Consider the following 20,217-nt stretch of genomic DNA (forward strand, 5'->3'; position numbering starts at 1 on the left):
ATTTAAATAATGAATCCAGCACATTTCATTCTTAAAACCTATTTTTAAGGTCTGCTCAAACACTACATTTCATATCATTATGTATAATATGTATGCAAAAGCGGTTTTGTTAAATGCAGAGGTTGCAGTTACCAGCTTGTGAGCCAGTCTGAGCAGTAGATACAGCAGGTGGTGCTCATGGCGTAAAATCCAGGCACTCATGTGAGAAACAGAGGGCATGGCTCCGACACAAGACCGCAGATAACCCAGTACAGCATCAGAGAGGATGAGACGACTGAACTGATAAGAGACAGAGAAAGAAACGTACCACTAATTGAAAAATCTCAGCATTTTTTCCACATCTATCAAAAAAGTATTGCCAAAGCGAATTTACTTTCTTAATTAAGCCCTTGTGGATGGAGGTGATGGTGTTCAGCAGGTATAGGAGGGCAGTAGGGAGGGACAGAGGGGAGTTGGACCCTGCCATTGTGCTGGAGGTCATCAGCCTCGAGCAGGACAGGCCTGGCAGACTGGGGACGACCTCCCCACCAGGGGCACTCAGCCTGGGGTTACAGATCACAGAGCTGGACCTGCAGAAGGAGAAGAGATCATCATCATCATTATGTTCCATTTATACAAGATCTATTCATTTTGTGTGGCTCAAAATGATCACTGTTACACAATATAAGCCTAGTCACCTCCTATATTTATTTACATACATCAAATGCTATTATTAATGGCAAAAATATAAAAATACAAAAATATTTTTTTAATTAACATTACATTTATTGTATTTTTGTATATAACATTATGTTGCTGTAACTTTGTTAATGCAACTATTATTGGTCAGTTATTTTTTTTAAAGCCAATACCTGGTTTGTTTAAAAAAACACACAAAAAAATTATATAATTTGAAATATAGTAACCGATGTGGTTAATCTCTGAACACTAAAGTAAAATAACAGATCCCCCTACCTGAAGCTGCTGGTCATATTTTGCATGACCTGATGGGATATCAGGGGCAGAAGCACGTCTGAAGTTAGTGACTCTAGTTCCTGTAGACACTGTACTGGCTGGAAAGAGCTCTGACAAATGAATCAGATCAGATTATTCGCGTTACAAATGCAAAGTAATTATTTTAAGTATCTGTATACAATAGGCCCATTTGCACTAAAAGCTTCAGTTACCACAACTACATTTTTATATATTGTGGTTTGTGGAGAGAAAACAGTATGTGAATCTGAGACTTTAAATGGCAAATATTTTGTGAAGATACATTATCAGCAACTATTTCATGCAGGCAGCATTATCCTGCCTTGAGGGAACTGACTGAATACGCTGAATAAAGTTGAATAATCTCTCCTATTTTGGTGTTTATCACACCAGAAGCACGGATTCAGGGCAGTTTGGCTCTAAAAGGATCCACTGATTATCCACTTTGCATCTTAGAGATGAGTTCATGTTTTATGTATCATTCATGCATCTATTGATAAACTTTTCAAAGGGGTCATGACATGGATATTTGTATTATTTTAATATTTTCCTTGAGGTTCACATACAATGTTAAAAAAGTTTTTTTGCACAAAATGTAAATATTAGTGGTGGGAATCGATAAAAAAAACAAATGTTTAATCAATTTTTTTCTGTAATTAATCATGATTAATCACAATTTAATTGTTTTTTTTATATTTTGATATTGTAATCATTTCAGTTACTCTCCAAATTAATGAAGAAACAATTTAAAGACAGCATATTTTAAATATTTGTTGTAAAGGCATCTTTTTATGAATGAAGGCCAGTATCACTGATACTAATGTCTCTATGAAACATTAATGACGTTACATTACAGTATAACTGAAAGCTACTAATTTCAACATTTATTAGGCTTTAAAAAAAATAACAACTTTTAATTTAAGTGAACTTAAAACAATCTTTACATAAACCCGTTATATTTACCCATGGCCTTCCCTGTTAGACATAGCCTATACATAAATGTAATAGTTATCAAACACCTTTCTTGACTGCATAAATAATCAATTAAATATAGATGAATCATCATTAAAGCTACAATTTTCTCTGTTCCCTTTGTTCTTTGATGAACATTAATGACAGACATCATCAGTGCTGCTGTCACTTTAAGATCGGCCGCTGCCGAACATGACATGGATCTGACTGTCACGCAAATCTCATTTTCTCACAAGTTCATTTAAAGCGTTATTTAACTCAATTAAGACCACTAGTATGGCAAAATGATCTGCATTGTTGTTATTGTTTGCTCAAGAGCAAAAGAGAACTCGATGTGTGCACGAGACTGACGCGAGTCTGTCTGTGCCTGTCAGGGTGTCCCTCAATGAGCCGATTGAGACGCACCCACACAGATAGGACAATGACATACAGCGTGTTCTCTTTTGTCTTGTCGCACAGATGGTTTAAAAGCATTTATATGAATAAGAGCGTGATCATATAATGTACCGCTAGGCAAAAATGGATATAAAAACGGACACTGCGTTAATTGCATTAAATATTTTTAATACGATAAACTGAAAAAATTAATCGCCCGCGTTAATGCGCTAATTTGCCCATTTAAAAAAAATTAAAAATAATTATTTCACTGTGTCATGTTTCAACTAAAGTTTCATTGCGAAGTCCCCATTACATTGTGCATCATTAACAAAACAAAATGCTCCGTACAAACATACAATCCTCTGACACGATCGGGACTCCATTAAAATAAACCATACACTTGTTTCCAACTCTGGGATCCTTCTAAAGTCTGTACAGAGAGGCAAATAAGCTATTTAAAATGGCAAGCCAACGTTCTTTCACTCTTCTATTTGTCCTGCTGTCAACGGACAGACTCAAGTGAGTGGAGTATGTCAGAAACTGAACGTGCATCTGTATACTGTATCCAGTGTAGACCGCAGCAGTGATTATAATGGGTTCTATTTGCTTTTGATGTGACGTGACGCTCACATCCAGTGTAGGCAAATGTCAGCCGTTAGGCAACTGATTGCTAGTGGGCGGAGCCTATGGTGCGATGATGTATTCGTCGATGTCTTGCTCTGGAGGCAGGCATATGCAAATGTATTTGCCCGTGTGACGTCACAGATGGAGCAATATCAAAAGCTGTTTTTGGAGCGTGATTAAATAAATGCTTTATTTATAATGAGAAAGGCATTTTAAGCTATGAATCTCGCATGATGTTTTAATGGTTCATGGACATCTTATAAGGCATCAAGGCAAATTTGATTTCTCATGTCATAACCTGTCATTAAATAAATGTAAAAATACATTAAAATGTTTTTTTTGTTTGTAATTGTGGCTAAAAAAAAAATTTAGGTATGCCTGTTTTATAAATACATACAAGTAAAACACACATCCAGAAGAAAAGGTTGTTTTATTTAAATGACCTTATCAGTGAGGCTGGTGTGACACTGGTTTTGATTCTTATTTCTTTCTTATATCTACTTACTTGCACATAGAGCTGTGAATAATACGCCTCCACGTAGAGCAGGTAGGATGGAAGCAGAATCAGAGCACTTGACATTTGAGACGAGCCATCGAGTGCTCTCACACAGCCCTTGAGAGAGCTAATGACAGTGGGCTGGAGACCTGTCACATGACTCCACAGAACAGGAGGTGGTGGAGGACACTCTGTACCCTGAGCACTGTCGATACACACAGACAAACAGCTCCAGACCATATCCAAAATGTATGGCAAAAATGAAATTGCAATATTATAAGCAGCAAGACAAAAAACTAATGGCACATATATTTATCTTAATAAACATTAAAACATTATAACAGCAGTTAATCCTATCAAGAGTTCTTGACCAAAAGTAAAAAAAACTCTGTATTATTATTTTTAAGGAACCTATGGAATTGCTTAATTAGAGCACATTCCTATTGTATTAAAGGAACAATATGTAATTTTAGTCGCTAGAAGTCACTTATTAAAACAGAGGCATAGCTTGATGACACCTTGATTTTGCAGAATCATGGGAGTTGTTGTCTACACCTCTACAGCCGGTGGAAAAGAGTCAGACGGTACTCAGGCAGAAATCATATTAATGGATGAGCTAATGTATTAGATTTGTTAACATTACTGTAGTATGAAGCAAGGTGGGGCTGAAAGCCGTTGGAGCGGAACGAGTCTGCAGGAGCGATTGCTAATGAGAGACAAGCGCCACACACAGCTCGAGAGCAGTGGAGCTTTTATTATGCCACAGACGACGGCTTCCACTTCTTCCGGTCACGCGTATGTGGGATAACGCAGCGCTGTTTTATCATATTAGATACATTTGAGTGTGTTGAAAGTAATGTTATAATGCAACTTTGTGCGTTGGCTCGTTGGCTACTATGAGACACTTTCTGCGCACTGCATTAAGCTAGATCGATATTAGACATGGTAAAACATGGTACTCGCGGTAAATCAAGAAAACAAGATTTAAACAACAAGACTAACTGTGCTGAGCTATATAGCACTCATTAGTTTTTGTCGATTAATGTATCCAAACAGTTGCTCACCTGTCTAATAAAACATAATATATTAAAGTGTCTTTGTGTTTCCATGGTTTCTACAAAATAAAACCGGAAATCGAAGGTTGACGTGGGGATTATGTCACTGACAGGTGACGCATGGACACGGTCTGTGTTCTGGTTAAAATTGCTTATTTCTCTGGTTTGAAACATTCTTGGAAACATTTGGGATAATGTAAGTACACAAGTCAACAAAATATATAACATTGTTCTAGTGGTTTTTGGATATTTGAATCCAAAAATCTTACATATTGTGCCTTTAAGCAATTCGACAGTTAATAATACACAAGTTATTTTTTTATTTATGTCAAGTGCAGTTGTTTGAACATGGTTTGCCACAATTACCACATCCTAAAAGTGGAGTCTAACCTGACTAGGCCTCTCTGCAGTTCTTCATGACATCCTGCCGTTTGAGTAACCTGAGTAAGCAGCACCAGCAGAGCTCTGATTCGGTCCAGCTCCAGAAAAAGCACAGCTTCAGATGAAGCACACGGCCGGTTCCCAGCCTGCAACCTCTTCACCAGCACAGGATACAGGTCACTGGAATGAAGGACACACTCACCGTCACTACAATCAGATGCTTTGAATACATCCCCAAACATCTGCATATTTGTCACTGTATATAGTTGCAATTTACATTGTATTGTAACAACCACCGATTATTGTCATAATTTGAAAGGGAAGTGAATGGTCACCCTCACGTGTAAAGACTGCAAGCCTGTCCGTAGCCGGCAGCAACTGCAAACAACCTCAAAGCCTCTGTACTGCAGCGAAGAGCTTCACCTGCTTCCAGCAACATCTCTGATGGTTCCACAACCACAAAACGTGACAAAAGCTCCTTCCCTCCTAGAGAGTTTAGCTAAGAGACACCGGTTAATTAGGGCCATGCATTGACTTGAAGATAAATTTCACACCAAAATGTAACATTTTTGTGTATTAGAACTTCTTTTTTTAGGAAAAAACAAATACATCAAAATTTGACATCCAAATAATATAGTAGCCCATAGCAAGACCATATATACACAAATTTCAGCACAACAGTACAGTTTGACATCTGAGTTGGAGACACAACTGTCACATCTTTCAATAAGCATCATAGTCATTTATTAAAGAGGGTGGGAGACTTCTCAATCTTGCAAAAAGTATCATAATAATGTACAATTAGTGGGCGCTTGACACCGTTAACCTATACAATTTGGGGAATACTTACTATTCTCGCACAAGCATGCCTTCCTGCACTTGCTAAAACACGAAGCAGCTTCATCGCCAAAGCAACAGGCAGCCCATACAAAGAAGATGGAGCCTGGGAGACCGCAGGAGTCCAGGAGCAGGGAAGAAACTCAGAAACCACAGTGTCCATCAGCCGCGGGCAGTTCAAGATCTGACAGAAAAAGCATTGTTAAAGAATTTTAATAAATAAAATTGAAAAAAGCTAATTATATCAGTAGGGAACATGGTTTGCATAACATTAGCAAGACATTATTAGCTGTTTGATAACATAGTCAAGCAAAAGGCTAATTATATTAATTCATATTATGTGTGCAACGTTTTAAAAAGCGATACCTGTGTGCAGCGTTTACTACAGTAACTTGAGTAAAAGTTGAGCGAGTGGATGTCTGAGGTAATTTGCATATTCATGGAACTGCATATACTAAATGAAGCAAGGGTGCACAATTGCATTCAAGGCATGAAGAATTTTTTTTCTCAAAGGAAAAAACTTTTAAACATGTCATTTTTGTGATCAAAGATGAGTTTTAAGTGATACAATTATTGACCACAGGGGGACACAGAATATAACAAAATGACTAAAACTTACATTAATGAACACTGAATTGAACACTAATTAAAAATATGAATAAATCCTATATAAATAATGATAAAAAAACAGTGGTTGTTCAGAATTCAGTTACCTGTGTGGCTGCAGCAGTCGAGTGGCGAGCAATTCTGATCAGAATCTGCAGAATATTAAGAACAACCCGGGGAGAGGGCCGGAGCACCTCCAGGATGTAGCGCAGCCGAGGAAGTCCCTGCATCTTCAGAAAGCCCTGATGACAACACAGAAATTTCACTGCATAACTAAGGGCAGCTACTAACTTTGCAGAAGGAGAGCAATCTTAGACCCCAGGTACCTTGACAACATCCTGCCTAGCAACATCATGATCGGTTTTCTTTTCTTCCTTCTCCTTTGCTGTTTCTTTTAAGGCCTCATCCAAACCTTCATCTTCCTCATCCTCCTCCTCCTGAGCAGCTGGCAGCAAAGGAAAGGTTGCCATACCAAGCAGCCATGGGAAGGCATTATCCAAGCATTCCTAGGATGATAGAAATCAGAAACGTTGTGGTTCCTTATCACCAAAAATGCATAAGTGATTCGCAAGATGATGGTCTCTTACTTCATCATCGGATGAAACCAGCAGAGCTTGCAAGGCATGCACCGCTGATGACATCACACCCTCCACACCATCATCCAGGGAGAAACGCAGAAGGAAGAGGAGTCCAGCATCCAGTAAAGAAGACAAGACGCTGCCCTTTAGAGATGAAGTGTACTCACCAGCACGGGCCTGATGGAGAACACAAGCGTACAGTGTTTACTAGGGGAAAATGTACAGAAAGAGGATGGATGGCTGGATGATTTCCGTTAAAGATAAGATACTTTGTAACTTTTTTTTGTTCAAAATTAACTATTTAAATTTTTGTCTTACCCAGATTTACTATCATAAAGCGTTTATATTTTAGATCAGGTGGGATGGTTTTCACGGGAAATTGCGTATATTCATCACTCGCCCGTACTTCTCATCATATCCGTAAATAGAGAAAAGTTGCTCCAGCAAGTTTGATGTGTGTACGGTGTGTGAGTGGCATAGGTTAGTTGTTACAATGAGTGAGAAAAGTTTAGCCTGGTCTTACCAGACTTTCGTAAATTTCATTTGTACAGAGTATGGCCACTCTCCATTGCATTGGCAAGCGTTTACTTCCTTGAAGGCGGGTACTCTGTTGAAATTTAAAACTATTGGATCTGCCCAGAGCCACTCTGGATCTACCCTAACCAATCCCTAACATTTAGTCGTGACGCATGTCATGCGCCGTACGCCTCTGTTTCTCACATGGAAATCCGTAAAAATAACTGTGCAGATTGTGAACGTCACCTCAGTGATAAAGCCTAAAACTTGTGCATTCAGATTGTAATTTATTAACAGTGGAGGGGAGAGTTTTGTGATCGGGAACACGCTGCTCTCGTGGTCCGTAACATGATTGCTATAAATACTATGTCATAATGCTTGGTAAGATAAGAATAAGTGCTGCCGTAAATAACGGCCCAATTCAAATGTTTACGTGCTTTTCTTCTTTTTATTTTTTGAGCGGTGATGAAATATATTGCTCTTGTAAATACTAAAGCCAGCATTTAAAGAAACACAAGTCTAGAAATGCATCCAAATTACAGCAAAGTGCAACCGTACGGTACTCTGCAGTGGTCAAAAAGGATATAAACAGTGAATTTTGAAGTGATATATTCTTGAAAACTCAGAGATGTGGATTCGGACAGCAATTCAATTACCACACGACCTTGGTGTTTGTCTAAAACAGTAGGTAATTCGGCCGGGGATTTTTACGCGGGTGGTGGGAGACGGACGGCAATAAAGTCACTGACTAGCCGCTGTAAATGATGACAATACCTTCCGACCCCCCGAGAAACAATTACTGTCCAAATAGGGCTTCAGCCAACTCCTTCACCACTAACAGAGCGAGCTGGAAAGGCTTTAACTTCTGGATTTTCGGCAGCGGTGCCACAACGGAATGAATGGCTTCGCTCGCATCTTTCTCCGCCGCCATTACTGAACTACAACTCAAACTAGCACACGACATCAATGTCATCGTTCTCAGCCACTCCCTCTGTTAGCTGATTGGACAGGTAAAAATTTGTTCTGAGAAATCCTAAGAATATACCGCAGTCCCAGACGGAGTACTGAAGGAAAATTAAAAATGAGCTTCGGAACTACGTAGGAGGGCGGAGCAAGGCTAAGAAAAGTTGACATGGAGCCGCTAAATCTTGTTACTCCAGGGAATCCACGCAAAAAACCCCCCCAAAAAACACAGAACAGAGGAGAGTCTGATGGCAAAAAGAGAATGTGACAGTTCGTAATAAAACAAGAATCAACATTAACTTGGCTTTTTCGGAGATGGTGAGAACCAAGGTATTTGAAAGGTTGTAAAAGTGACAGAGATGGCGTTTTTATTACTCAACAGGTGAGTAAGGTATTTTATTGAACAGATAAATTGCCATAAGTTACTCTCTAACAGAGTTTATTTTAAATCATCATCTATTGTGAAGGGTCACATTCATCCACAGTCACACAGAGCCTATGCACAACCAAAACACTCACAAAATGCATGCAGTTTTATTTTGTATCCGCTAGAGGGTCTAAAGTTACATAATGTACCTTTAGCAATGCTAAATATTTTAGTAAGCCATTATTACTTTATTTCACAATATAACGTGTCAAATACAAGGGTTACCCAGATAAAATGAGTAGTATTTTGTTGGTCAAGAGACCTCAACATGGAGACCTGCTCCATATAAAATAATAGTTTTAATCAGACCAGAGTCTTCATCTCATGTGAGTTCAGATTATTTTAAACATATTTTAAGTATGTTTTTTAAGTAATATTTATTATTTAATGTGACATTTTTTATTGAGGGGAAAAAGACTCTAATAGAGGATCCAGCTCGAATAATACAGTGTTTGTGTAAATCAAATCTACTGCAGTCTAATAGCTTTTCACATCAACTCAATGAACTTTTGTGTTTTAATTTTTAAATGTTGGTTTACTTTGGTCAGGACATTAGCGAGAGTGCTGACGGCCAGATTGCGCTGTTGGTTGAGCTGACTGCGAGAGAGGAGGAAAAGCTCTTGCAGTGAGTATCCAGCCAGCTGGAACAGAGGAGAGAGAAAATTATAGTTATTATTAAACATATACAACAGCTACACATGTCTGCATTTGACTAATACAAACACCTTTTAAAAGAAGTACTGGCATCAGTTCTATTTCACTGCCAGTCTAAAAACAATCCAATAGATGAATTTAGATAAGCCAACTCACCTCTGGCTCCTCTCCATGGTGATGCAGGCCCAAATGGGTGGGCAAGTCTTTGTTGGGTGGAATGAGAGCGCCAGCAAAATCAAAACGTGCTTGCATAGCCTGTAAATGTAATAAAGCATTCATACAAACAAAGTACACAGAATACCAGACAACGTTTCATTCATCTCATTATTAAAGGGTTCATGAACTGCATTGTTTTATATTTTCTGGGGAGCGTGCACTTATAATTTTAGTATGATTTTTACATGAAAAATTGTCATAATTTAGAAATAAAAGGCATTTTTCCTACCCTGATTTTAATGCTCTGTTTGAAGGGACGTGTCTGCTGTGAGACATCAGTGTGAAAGCCCACTGCTGTGATTGGCTAACATCTTTGCATATGAAATAGCCTAGCTAAGAATTACATGTGGAACTCTCTGGAAAACTGTTTTACTATTACCGCTCTCAAGGTTAACCAATCATGAAAAGTGTTGATTATAGCATTATATTTAGATCTATGGCATTATCATGCCATGAAAGGTTGCAGTGATGAGCATTGCAGCCAATCACAGACATGAATGCAGTGATCTCGTCGTTGCAACTCGATTTATGCACACTAACGAATGCTTTCATCATAACAGTGCAAACAGAGATTCTTACGGGAGTTTTGGCGAGAGTCCAGAAATCGGTCACTGACAAACTCGTGCTGTTTAAGCTCCAGCTCCAGCGATTGTAAAGGGAGCGTTCTTTGTTCACTTTCTATATATAATTTAATCACAGTTTTAATAACATATTTTCATCCTACTGAATGAAACAATATGACGTTGACCATTTAGTCACTGGTTTGATTTACTGATACATAGACAAAGAACATCTGACTGTACATGAATCATTACATCTGAGAAATCGCTGGTCACAGATCAGGCATTGACACGGTTGCTTACATGTTGTGGCATTACTGACAAGTACACATCATAAAAATATGTTTGCAAAGACTATGCCAAAACCGCGACTGATTTACCAAAGAATCCACAGTGAAATGTACCGAATACGAATAAATAATGCCCAACTGAGACATTCACATTGTTGAAAATAAATAACCACATTCCTAGCCTTATGATCCTTTGGAAGGTTGCTATTTTTAGTCCTCTATCGCTCCTCTCCTTGTCATCTCACTAACACGCCAGTGGGCGGGGCCAGAGTTGCAACGATGAAGTAGGTGTTGATTTTCTTCTGCAGAGGCGGTCTTTCACCTATCTATTATAGGCACATTCCACTACGTGTCATTAGCTGGGCTTGGTTATAATAAAAGTAATGCTGTTAAATCGATTAATCGCATCTAATATAAAAGTTTGTGTTTACATTATATATGTGTGTGTACTCTGTATAATTATTGTGCATATTTGAATACACACACATACATGTATATATTTAAAAAATATCTGCATGTATATACTGTGTGTGTGTGTAATAAATATATAATACATTTTTCTTAAATATATACTTACATGTGTGTGTATCTATATATACATAATTATACACAATACACACACATTATGTAAACTTTTATTTTGGATACAATTAATCGATTTGACAACACTAAATAAAAGCTGGTTTTGGACTAACAAGGAAGTTTTCAGTTCTGAAACTTACAGGATATTCTTATAGATGATCTTTTATATGTGAAAAGCTCAAGGAAAATTTGATTTCTCAGTTCATCTTCATCACCACTTTAAAGTCAGTATAAAATTTAATTAATACATTTTCTAAATGCACTTTATAGATCCTGTTGTGAATGATTCATCCATGCAAGATTCAGTTTTTACAAGCCCCATTTCTTTTTTTCCCCGATAATTCTTTTCACTGGGATGTAATCACACTAGAGATCATTTTTATGTCCATAATACAAATATTGAAGGATTAGTTAAAGTAAGTGCCAAAACGTAATACTTAACGTTTTGGGAAAAGTAGGTACAACTAATTAAACCCCCTCTGTAGGTTTCGTAGTTTGTACCTGATTGGTGCCGAGCCTACTGGGTGCAGGAAGGTCTCTAGTCCATTCCAGTTTTTCAGGCTCTACCTTGTCCATGTGAAGCCACACCTTCTGTGGCTTGATGGGCAGCTCCTCCCCTGTAAAACAAATAAAAATAAATAATAATTATATAATATATATATATATATATATATATATATATATATATATATATATATATATATATATATATATATATATATATATATATATATATATATATATATATATATATATATATATATATATATATATATATATATATATATATATATATATATATATATATATATATGGCCAATACTATGAATAATTAATAATAATAGAGCAACAAAAAAACTATACTAAGTTATATAAAAAGCCCATTTGCATGTATATTGACGCAAAACCACATGCTGATGGCAGTGCAACTACAGAAGAACGGTTTTCTGAACGGTAAGCTCTGATGTGCTTCATCCATTAATGTCATTGAATTCCTCTTATCTCTATTACCTTAAAACAAATTGGTGCTTGCTCTAGCTAACTCTGCTCTAATCAGACTAATTGAAATTGATGCATCTGCCTTAGCATGCTGGGCTCACAGCTTAGCTGGACAGATCTGCAAAGTGTACCGTCCAGAAAACTATGTGTGGCCAGTTCCAAGCTCAGGGTGAATAAAGAACTGGAAACCATCCAGCTGCACTTGTGCTGACAAGATTGAGATAACTACGTCCGGTACATTAGCTTTACTTTCCAATTTTGCATGCATGCAGACCAGTCCAAATTTTCCAATACAGCCTTCTTCATGGGACTAAAGCAACACTGTAATGAGTAGCATGTGTCAAATGAACCACAAATATGTAGGTTTACTTTATATGTAGGTGTCTTTACAACATTTCATCACAATACAATGGTATATCATTTATTATTTATACACATACCTGTAATTGGAGGTTGAACTACAAGCTGATTTTCATCTTCCTCATAATCCTCCATGGTATCCCTTTGAGATTCCTGAGATTTTATTGTGTGGTCTAACTCTGTGGAAGTGCTATTAGGCAGAATGTCTTCTCTGTGCACAGGATTGGATGATGACTCAGATCCTGGTGTTCTCTGTGCCTTCCGAGATCTCACAAAGTCCACTAATCGAGTATCTGACATAATGCAAAAGAAAATTAAGAAAAAAAACATGCTGCTTAATATTTTTGTGGAAATCATAATACATTTCAGGAGTCTATGATGAACAGAACGTTCAAAAGATTTTTTTTTTATTATAAAATAGTAAATGCCTTTACTGTCACTTTTGATCGATTTGATGCAAAATAAAAGAATTCATTACTTTAAAAAAAATTGAAATAGAATTATTTTGCAAAAATGGGTTTGCAAGTAAAATTCTTGCAAATTAAAATAGAGAAGGCTAGCTTGTTAAAGAACCAAATAATATTAAGATAAATATTAATATATATACACAGATGCTCGATGGATTGAGATTTGGGGAAATTGGAGCCCAAGTTAACACCTCAAACTCGTTGTTGTGCTCCTAAAGCCATTCCTGAACCATTTTTGCTTTGTGGCAGCAAAGAGTCCACAGCCACCGGGGAATACCGTTGCCATAGTGCATCCTGGTGCCATGTGTTCCCCAGGTAAGCGACGCACCTGGCCATTCACGTGATGTAAAAGAAAACATGATTCATCAGACCAGGCCACCTTCTTCCATTGCTCCGTGGTCCAGTTCTGATGCTCACGTGCCCACTGTTGCCGCTTTCGGCAGTGGACAGGGGTCAGCTTGCCCATTTTTCCTGCTTCTAACATCAACTTTGACAGGGTTTTCCCTGGGTCAAAAATGGTCTTTGGTGGTGCTTGACACACACACCCTACCCACGTGATCTGCGAGCGCAATACTGACAATACATTTAAAAAAATGCTAGTAATTTTGATCATCTTATTTTGACATCTCATATTATGCATGATCTCTTACATCGATGTTTGTTTCTTTTGTTCCTCATTTTTTACACCATTTACAGATAATTGTGTTGGTCCATAATCATCAATATTAAAAAGTAGCATTAAAAATGAACAAATAGCCTAATTTTCTGCCATATGCAATTTAATTAAAATGATCAGCTAGCTAATAACAACTTTGCTCTGGTTTCACCTCACTCCAGTCTAAATGATTGTAGGCTATTTATTTTACTACACATTGTCAACAGAAATAAGCTGAAATACTGTTGATAATTAAAAATAATTCTTACCATCCACTCTTGCTAAATTGGGTCAGCAAACTAGTGTTCTCATTTCAGATGTGTTCTGAGTAAATGATACACTGATTCTTAGTTCAGTGTTGGACAGTCCAGTTGTTCTAACCAGTCGTTAAAATGATTCGGTTCAAAAGAGTCATTAGGTCACAAATCGGACATTAGCAGACGCGTTGTGTGTGAATCCCGTCTGTTAGAACATCGCGAAAGATGTCAACACACAGAAAACACTTCATAACTGAATATAATTTGTTTCCTGTTTATTAAAAGTATGCTTTATGTCAGCTGGTCAGAGAAGAATCAAAGTTTTTTTGAGCACAATTCACACCCAGTGGTAATTCTCGGAAAAAAATGTCCGGATGTGCCAAGTGCAACATGGTTTCGGTCTTCTGACCTTTTGATTTGGATTAATATGTGAAATATGAGAAAGAGCTAACAGCTAACAGTGATTATTTTGAAGACCCAGAGAGTGTGTGTGGGGGAGGAGCTCTCTGATTGTTCTCTCTGCCACTCAGTCACAAGCGCAGCATCTATTCTACATCATTCATAAATCACAATAACTCAGCAAATTAGGCTTTGGCGGGACAAAAATTTGTTTTGGCGGCCACCAAAACATTTTCAATGCAGGAAATACCCTGTTTGAGTACAAAATGTTCACTTGCTGCCTAATATATCCCACCCACTAACAGGTGCCGTGATAAAGAGCTAATCAGTGTTATTCACTTCACATAATGTTATGCCTGATTGGTGTCTATACCTTCCTAATATTGCGTTGGTCCCCCTTTTGCTGCCAAATCAGCCCTGACCTGTTGAGGCATGGACTGCAACCTCAAGGACTTAAAGGGATAGTTCACCCCAAAAGGAAAATTCTGTCATCATTTACTCACCCTCAAGTTGTTCCAAACCTGTATGAGTTTCTTTGTTCTGCTGAACACAAAAGAAGATATTTAGAAGAATGTTTGTAACCAAGCAGATAGAGCAACCATTGACTACCATTGTATTTTTTCCCTACTATGGTAGTCAATGGTTGCTCTATCTACTTGGTTACAAACATTCTTCTAAATATCTTCTTTTGTCTTCAGCAGAACAAAGAAATTCACACAGGTTTAGAACAACTTGAGGGTGAGTAAATGATGACAGAATTTTCCTTTTTGGGTGAACTATCCCTTTAAAGGATCTGCTGCAAACATCTTGGTACCAGATACCACAGCCTACTCTCAGGGGTCTAGTGGAGTCCATGCCCCGTCGGGTCAGGGCTTAAGGTAAAAAGGGGACCAACACAATATTAGGACATAATGTTATGCCTGATTGGTGAGATTAAATAATAATAATAATAATAATAATAATAATAAAAAAAAAAATATATATATATATATATATATATATATATTATATAAATATAACATCACATTTGTATACAGTAATTTCTCTTACAAAGAAAAAAAAACACTATATACAATACTAAAACGGATTTGGATGGTTGATCCTGCCAAAATCAACACTCCAATTTCACACTTAACCTTGTGTAAAAACCAAGAAGGTATTGAGCTCACCAAGCTGTGCCAACAGCTTCCTCTGTTCCTCCAGTATCTCACTCTGGGACATGGCCTGCAACCTTGCCTGATTCTCCTCATGGATTTTCATTGTCTCCATGGCACTATTTGCAATCCCAAGTCCTTGACCTGAAAGTAGCAAGGGGCCACAAACACGGCCTGTAACAGAACCACACACAGAAAATATGTCATTCTTTAGTTAGCCTTGAAAAACTATCTGGAATGTGATAGCACTCACTCACCCATTACATCCGATTCAGGTCGCTCAGTCTCCATGCTCTCCAATGGCGAGAAGGCCACATGTCCAGATGCAGAAGACCCAGAACCATTTAGAGACTGAACATCTTTCTTCTTAGGCCTCTGTGCTGCAAATTGACGTGCAAAAATACTTTTTCTTCCTCTAGGAGCTCTTTCCTGCTCCTAAGTGCAATAAAAAAAAAGCAGAAACGTCAGACAAAAGAACTGAAGAAAAAAAGGATATTGTATGTATGTTTTCTCACCTCACTTTCCACTACAGATCTATGGAAGACTTTAGGGAAAGCAGTGCCTGTGATACACGGGAGCGACACAGGGACTGCACTCGTGTCCCTCTCCTATTGGAAGACATAACCAATAAGCATGGCATTTTCTTATAATTCAGTCAAACAACAGACATGCTGTAATAAATACAACTCACAATGATCCTGGAAAGAACAGCACTGATATGAGTATCATGCCTGTCCAGTCTCTCTTCTGGGTCCTCATCTTCAAAACGCACCCGCTCCTTTTTAAAACGTGACTTCTTTGCAGGGGTCAAGGCGGGAATCTCATCTGGAAGATCTGAAGGTGCAGATACACTAATTTCAGTCCAAGGCTAGTTTATTTTCTACAAAACACTGACCTCTATTATAATGAAGTGTCTGGAAAAGCTAATGGTGTGGAAGCTGAAGTCAAACATAAAGGGACAGGACAGCTAGATCTGTATCAGTTTGCCTATAAAGACAATCAGGGGTCCGTTCTTTGTACGTTGCTAACTGCGTTAGCTGAATTTGATTGTTGACGATTTGGCATGATCTTGGATTGTTTGGTTCTTCGACACTCATCCTGGGGCCTATACCATGTTATAGCCATATATATAGCCAGATATATTTAAGCTTAGTTTGTGCTAATCCTGGGTTTTAGGTACCATTAAAGTGTTTTGGCTTTTAGCGGTGTTCATCTCCATAGTAACTTACGCTCCTTGGCTAACCTGCTACAAGTTCTGGATAAGAGATCTCACACTGAAATTGGACCAATCAGCTATGAGCAAAGTGACACACCTCTGATGCAATAAAGTCCCTCCCCCTGTTTCTACTCCCAATTAAAGGTCACTACATAAATGTTTTTTTAAAGACTAATGCATCTGGCTTTTCACAATGCTTATTTATAATAATAATAGTAATAATTTTGAATGATTTAGATATCATGCATGTAATTATTATACCCTTAATCAATTACACATGTATAATTTTAGTCAATCAATCATTAATAGGCACTTAGTTAAATTAATATAAATAGCCTATATAAAAGGTAATGCAAAGAAGCTTTAAAATCATTAAATAAAGCTATAAAAATGACTACATGTGAGCTTAAATGTTGTTTAGTCTATAATACTATATAGACAGCCACTTGATTGAGTGATTTATTTGTGATGAAATAATTACTTTATAATTTTATTTTCACACATGCTGTGCTGTTATCTGAGCCGTGCATTAATTTGAGTGGTGACAGATATTATGGGAGTGGTTTGATGCAGAGCAGGAGATGCAGATAACTTGATTTTGGCCCTTAAGAAACTTTAGTAGATAGATATGTTTTAGTATATTAATGCTGTTATGAAACAAATCTGCTTCAAAGGTCAAATTAAATGAATTGCTAATTACAACATTGAAATAAAAATGTAAAGCCTGTACAAATACTAGAAATCTTGAATATAAATGATTGGGTATCATGTATAAAAAAATAAAATAAAAAAATAAAAAACAGTGCACATTTCGTGCATCTAATATAACTTTTATGCCATTTTGGTTGCCTGGCAGAGTTTCCTTATAAATTTCCAGAAATTCGTCAAGTTTTTCATCAGGTGTCTTTTTTAATTATATGATTTGTCTTGACACCAGCCAATCGCTGCACTTCTGATCGTGGTTTTGAGTATCGATACATCTGCCCTCTTCAAAGAATATGCACTAATCTCAGACAACTTAATCCAGATATTTTGATCCAATCCACAAATTTGTTTGAAGAACCAAATTAGCCAGAGATCAGTTATCACGATTAGAAGATATGGCATCTATCAAATCATCTCAGATGTATTAAGTGAGGTACGAAGAAGGGACCCAAGGGAACTGATGATGCAATATTACTAACCATAATACAACACCTTGAAAAACCAACACCTACGACTGCTATTTGTGGACTTCAGCTTTGCTTTTAATACTCTGCAGCCAGTCACACATCCTTCTCAGTAAACTCAGACAGATGTCTGTTAACCCATACATACATCATCAGGTGGTATTACTCATTTTTGACCAACAGGACCCAGCCGCTCTGAGTGAACCAGACATTATCTGAGTCTAAAGTCATCAACACAGGTATTCCTCAAGGAGTGTGAGATGTATTCCATTCCGTTTACATTATACCCAAAGGATTGCACAAGCCTTCATCCCAGCACTTGTATGGTCAAGTTTTCAGACGACACTGCCATCTTGGGACTTATATGAATAACAGACACTGACGTTTCTGGCTATAGTTTGTAGGTTAAAACTTTTGTACAGTGGTGTGAAGACCATCATCTCATTGTAAATACTAAGAAAACAGAAGAAATGATTTTTGATCCAGGACCATTCTCCATTATTGGTCCATTACATTTATATTACCCAGGTTCATGGGTGTGCATATTGAGTTGTGAGTTCTGTATGTACTAAGATCCAACAGCGACTCTACTTCTTGCTAAGACTGCTAAGGTGTTTGGGGGTTGGACAGAGGGTACTGATGTTATTTTATCATGCTGTGTGATAGAGAGTGTATTACATTACGAAATCGTAGCTTGGTTTGGTAACATATCAGTTAAGTTAAAATCACATATAAATTGAGTGGTTCACACAGCAATGCAAGTGATGGGGGTGAGGGAGCATCCCTCCCTTCAAATTCTCTTTGAGAAGACCATATTAAACATGCTAGAAAAATTATAGCGGACCTTTCCCATGTCCTGTACTCAGAGTACAAACTGCTCCCTTCAGGTAGACGCTATAGGGTTCCAATTAAATACAGGAAAAAAGATACCTGAATAGGTATAAAGACTCGTTCATCATTTTATCAGTGAATCTCCTAAACCCAAGACCACATAAGGTGGGTGTGAAATTAGGGGCTGTGCTGTAGGTGCTGAATGCACTCATGTGCATGTGCATGTTTCTGTGTCTGTTACTGCACTATTATTGTATGTGGCAGCCTTTAATCCAAGACAAATTTCCCTAGGGATAAATAAAGTAATCTTGAATCTTGTAAACAAAATCAGCCTGATCCTATGAATCTTTAAGGTCTAATGAAACTGTTAAATGTTAAAAGGTGTGATTCAGTAACTGGCAGTAAGCTCAGATCTTTCTAACTTACCTTCAATAGTCACAACATCTCTCTGATTTTCCTGCTCGTGTGCATCAGCATCAGCATCAGCAGCGTCTCCTCTGCGTTTATCTGGGCGCTTCACTACAGTGACAGTGGACTGACCGCCCGCCGCCAGAAGCTCTTGCTGCTCCCGGAGCAGATCCGCCTCACTGTCTGCGGGCTTGGGACGCCGCAACATCCCAAACTCCTGAAATAACACAAGGTCGTCAGAGAAGAGTGCCAGGAATAATACCGACTCAACATTTACCCCTTAAATTGGCATCTTGTACTTCACTGACTTACAGTCTTAAATGTTTTGTTGTTGGCTTGCAGTGGAGAATCAACTAACGTTTTACAGCTACAGCGAGCTTCTATTATAAACAGTCAGTCCGTGATCAGCACAGCAATTACAGAAATGTTCCTTTATTGGGAATCTGAGAAGACAGTTCATGCCACGATCCTCTGTCAACTATTTGGCTGAATATGTGCACTGAACACATGTAGGCTAGAGTTTACAAACGAGTCTCAGCTTCCGGGTTATGTGTAACCATTACAAAATAAAAGCCGTTCGGTTTAAGAGTTTTTCTTCTCTCAAAAAAATAAAAGTTTGCATCGTCATTAAATCATATAAATATATTGTCTGATATAAAATAATGAATTTCATTATATTATATTTAATTTTTATTCTTTTTATTTACACTACTGAAATTGTAGTAACTGTAGAAAGTTTCCCTTTCACTGATATTCATTATATTATATTATATTATATTATATTATATTATATTATATTATATTATATTAATTATATTTATTATTATATTATATTATATTATATTATATTATATTATATTATATTATATTATATTATATTATATTATATTATATAAAAATACAAAATATATTTAATAAAGCTATAAGAGTCTGGGGTTGAGTGATTGGCATTTGCATAAAGGATAGTCTAAATTATATTTGAGAAATAATATCTTAAGAGAAGCTATTACATACAATGTCTTAAAATGTCTGTTCACTTTGGCAATTTATTTAGGCTATATATATATATATATATATATATATATATATATATATATATATATATATATATATATATATATATATATATATATATATATATATATATATATATATATATATATATATATATATAGCCTATACACACACACACACA

At 37.1% G+C, this 20,217-nt stretch overlaps 1 protein-coding gene across 2 annotated transcripts in view; it reads right to left on the minus strand.

Moving 5' to 3' along the window:
• Nucleotides 1-20,217, minus strand: part of rpap1 (RNA polymerase II associated protein 1) — a 45,217-nt gene that overhangs the window by 11,243 nt on the left and 13,757 nt on the right. The window contains exons 1-20 of one of the 2 annotated variants that reach the window (XM_079833303.1): nt 19,335-19,562; nt 19,041-19,239; nt 16,090-16,232; nt 15,914-16,006; nt 15,656-15,833; nt 15,414-15,572; nt 12,547-12,759; nt 11,609-11,724; nt 9,616-9,714; nt 9,345-9,446; nt 6,909-7,076; nt 6,648-6,827; nt 6,429-6,563; nt 5,729-5,899; nt 5,220-5,377; nt 4,888-5,058; nt 3,452-3,647; nt 955-1,064; nt 374-569; nt 133-279 (exon numbers count right to left, since the gene is read on the minus strand). In XM_079833303.1, coding sequence (XP_079689429.1) covers nt 133-279; nt 374-569; nt 955-1,064; nt 3,452-3,647; nt 4,888-5,058; nt 5,220-5,377; nt 5,729-5,899; nt 6,429-6,563; nt 6,648-6,827; nt 6,909-7,076; nt 9,345-9,446; nt 9,616-9,714; nt 11,609-11,724; nt 12,547-12,759; nt 15,414-15,572; nt 15,656-15,833; nt 15,914-16,006; nt 16,090-16,232; nt 19,041-19,230 — 2,925 coding nt within the window. In that variant the 5' untranslated portion in view covers nt 19,231-19,239; nt 19,335-19,562. Of the gene's footprint in view, nt 1-132; nt 280-373; nt 570-954; nt 1,065-3,451; nt 3,648-4,887; nt 5,059-5,219; nt 5,378-5,728; nt 5,900-6,428; nt 6,564-6,647; nt 6,828-6,908; nt 7,077-9,344; nt 9,447-9,615; nt 9,715-11,608; nt 11,725-12,546; nt 12,760-15,413; nt 15,573-15,655; nt 15,834-15,913; nt 16,007-16,089; nt 16,233-19,040; nt 19,240-19,334; nt 19,563-20,217 lie in introns of those variants that run through there. The other variant, XM_079833302.1, reaches the window with a different exon arrangement.

The sequence above is a fragment of the Gobio gobio genome (assembly GCF_949357685.1).
Source record: "Gobio gobio genome assembly, chromosome: 13".
NCBI lineage: Eukaryota > Metazoa > Chordata > Actinopteri > Cypriniformes > Gobionidae > Gobio > Gobio gobio.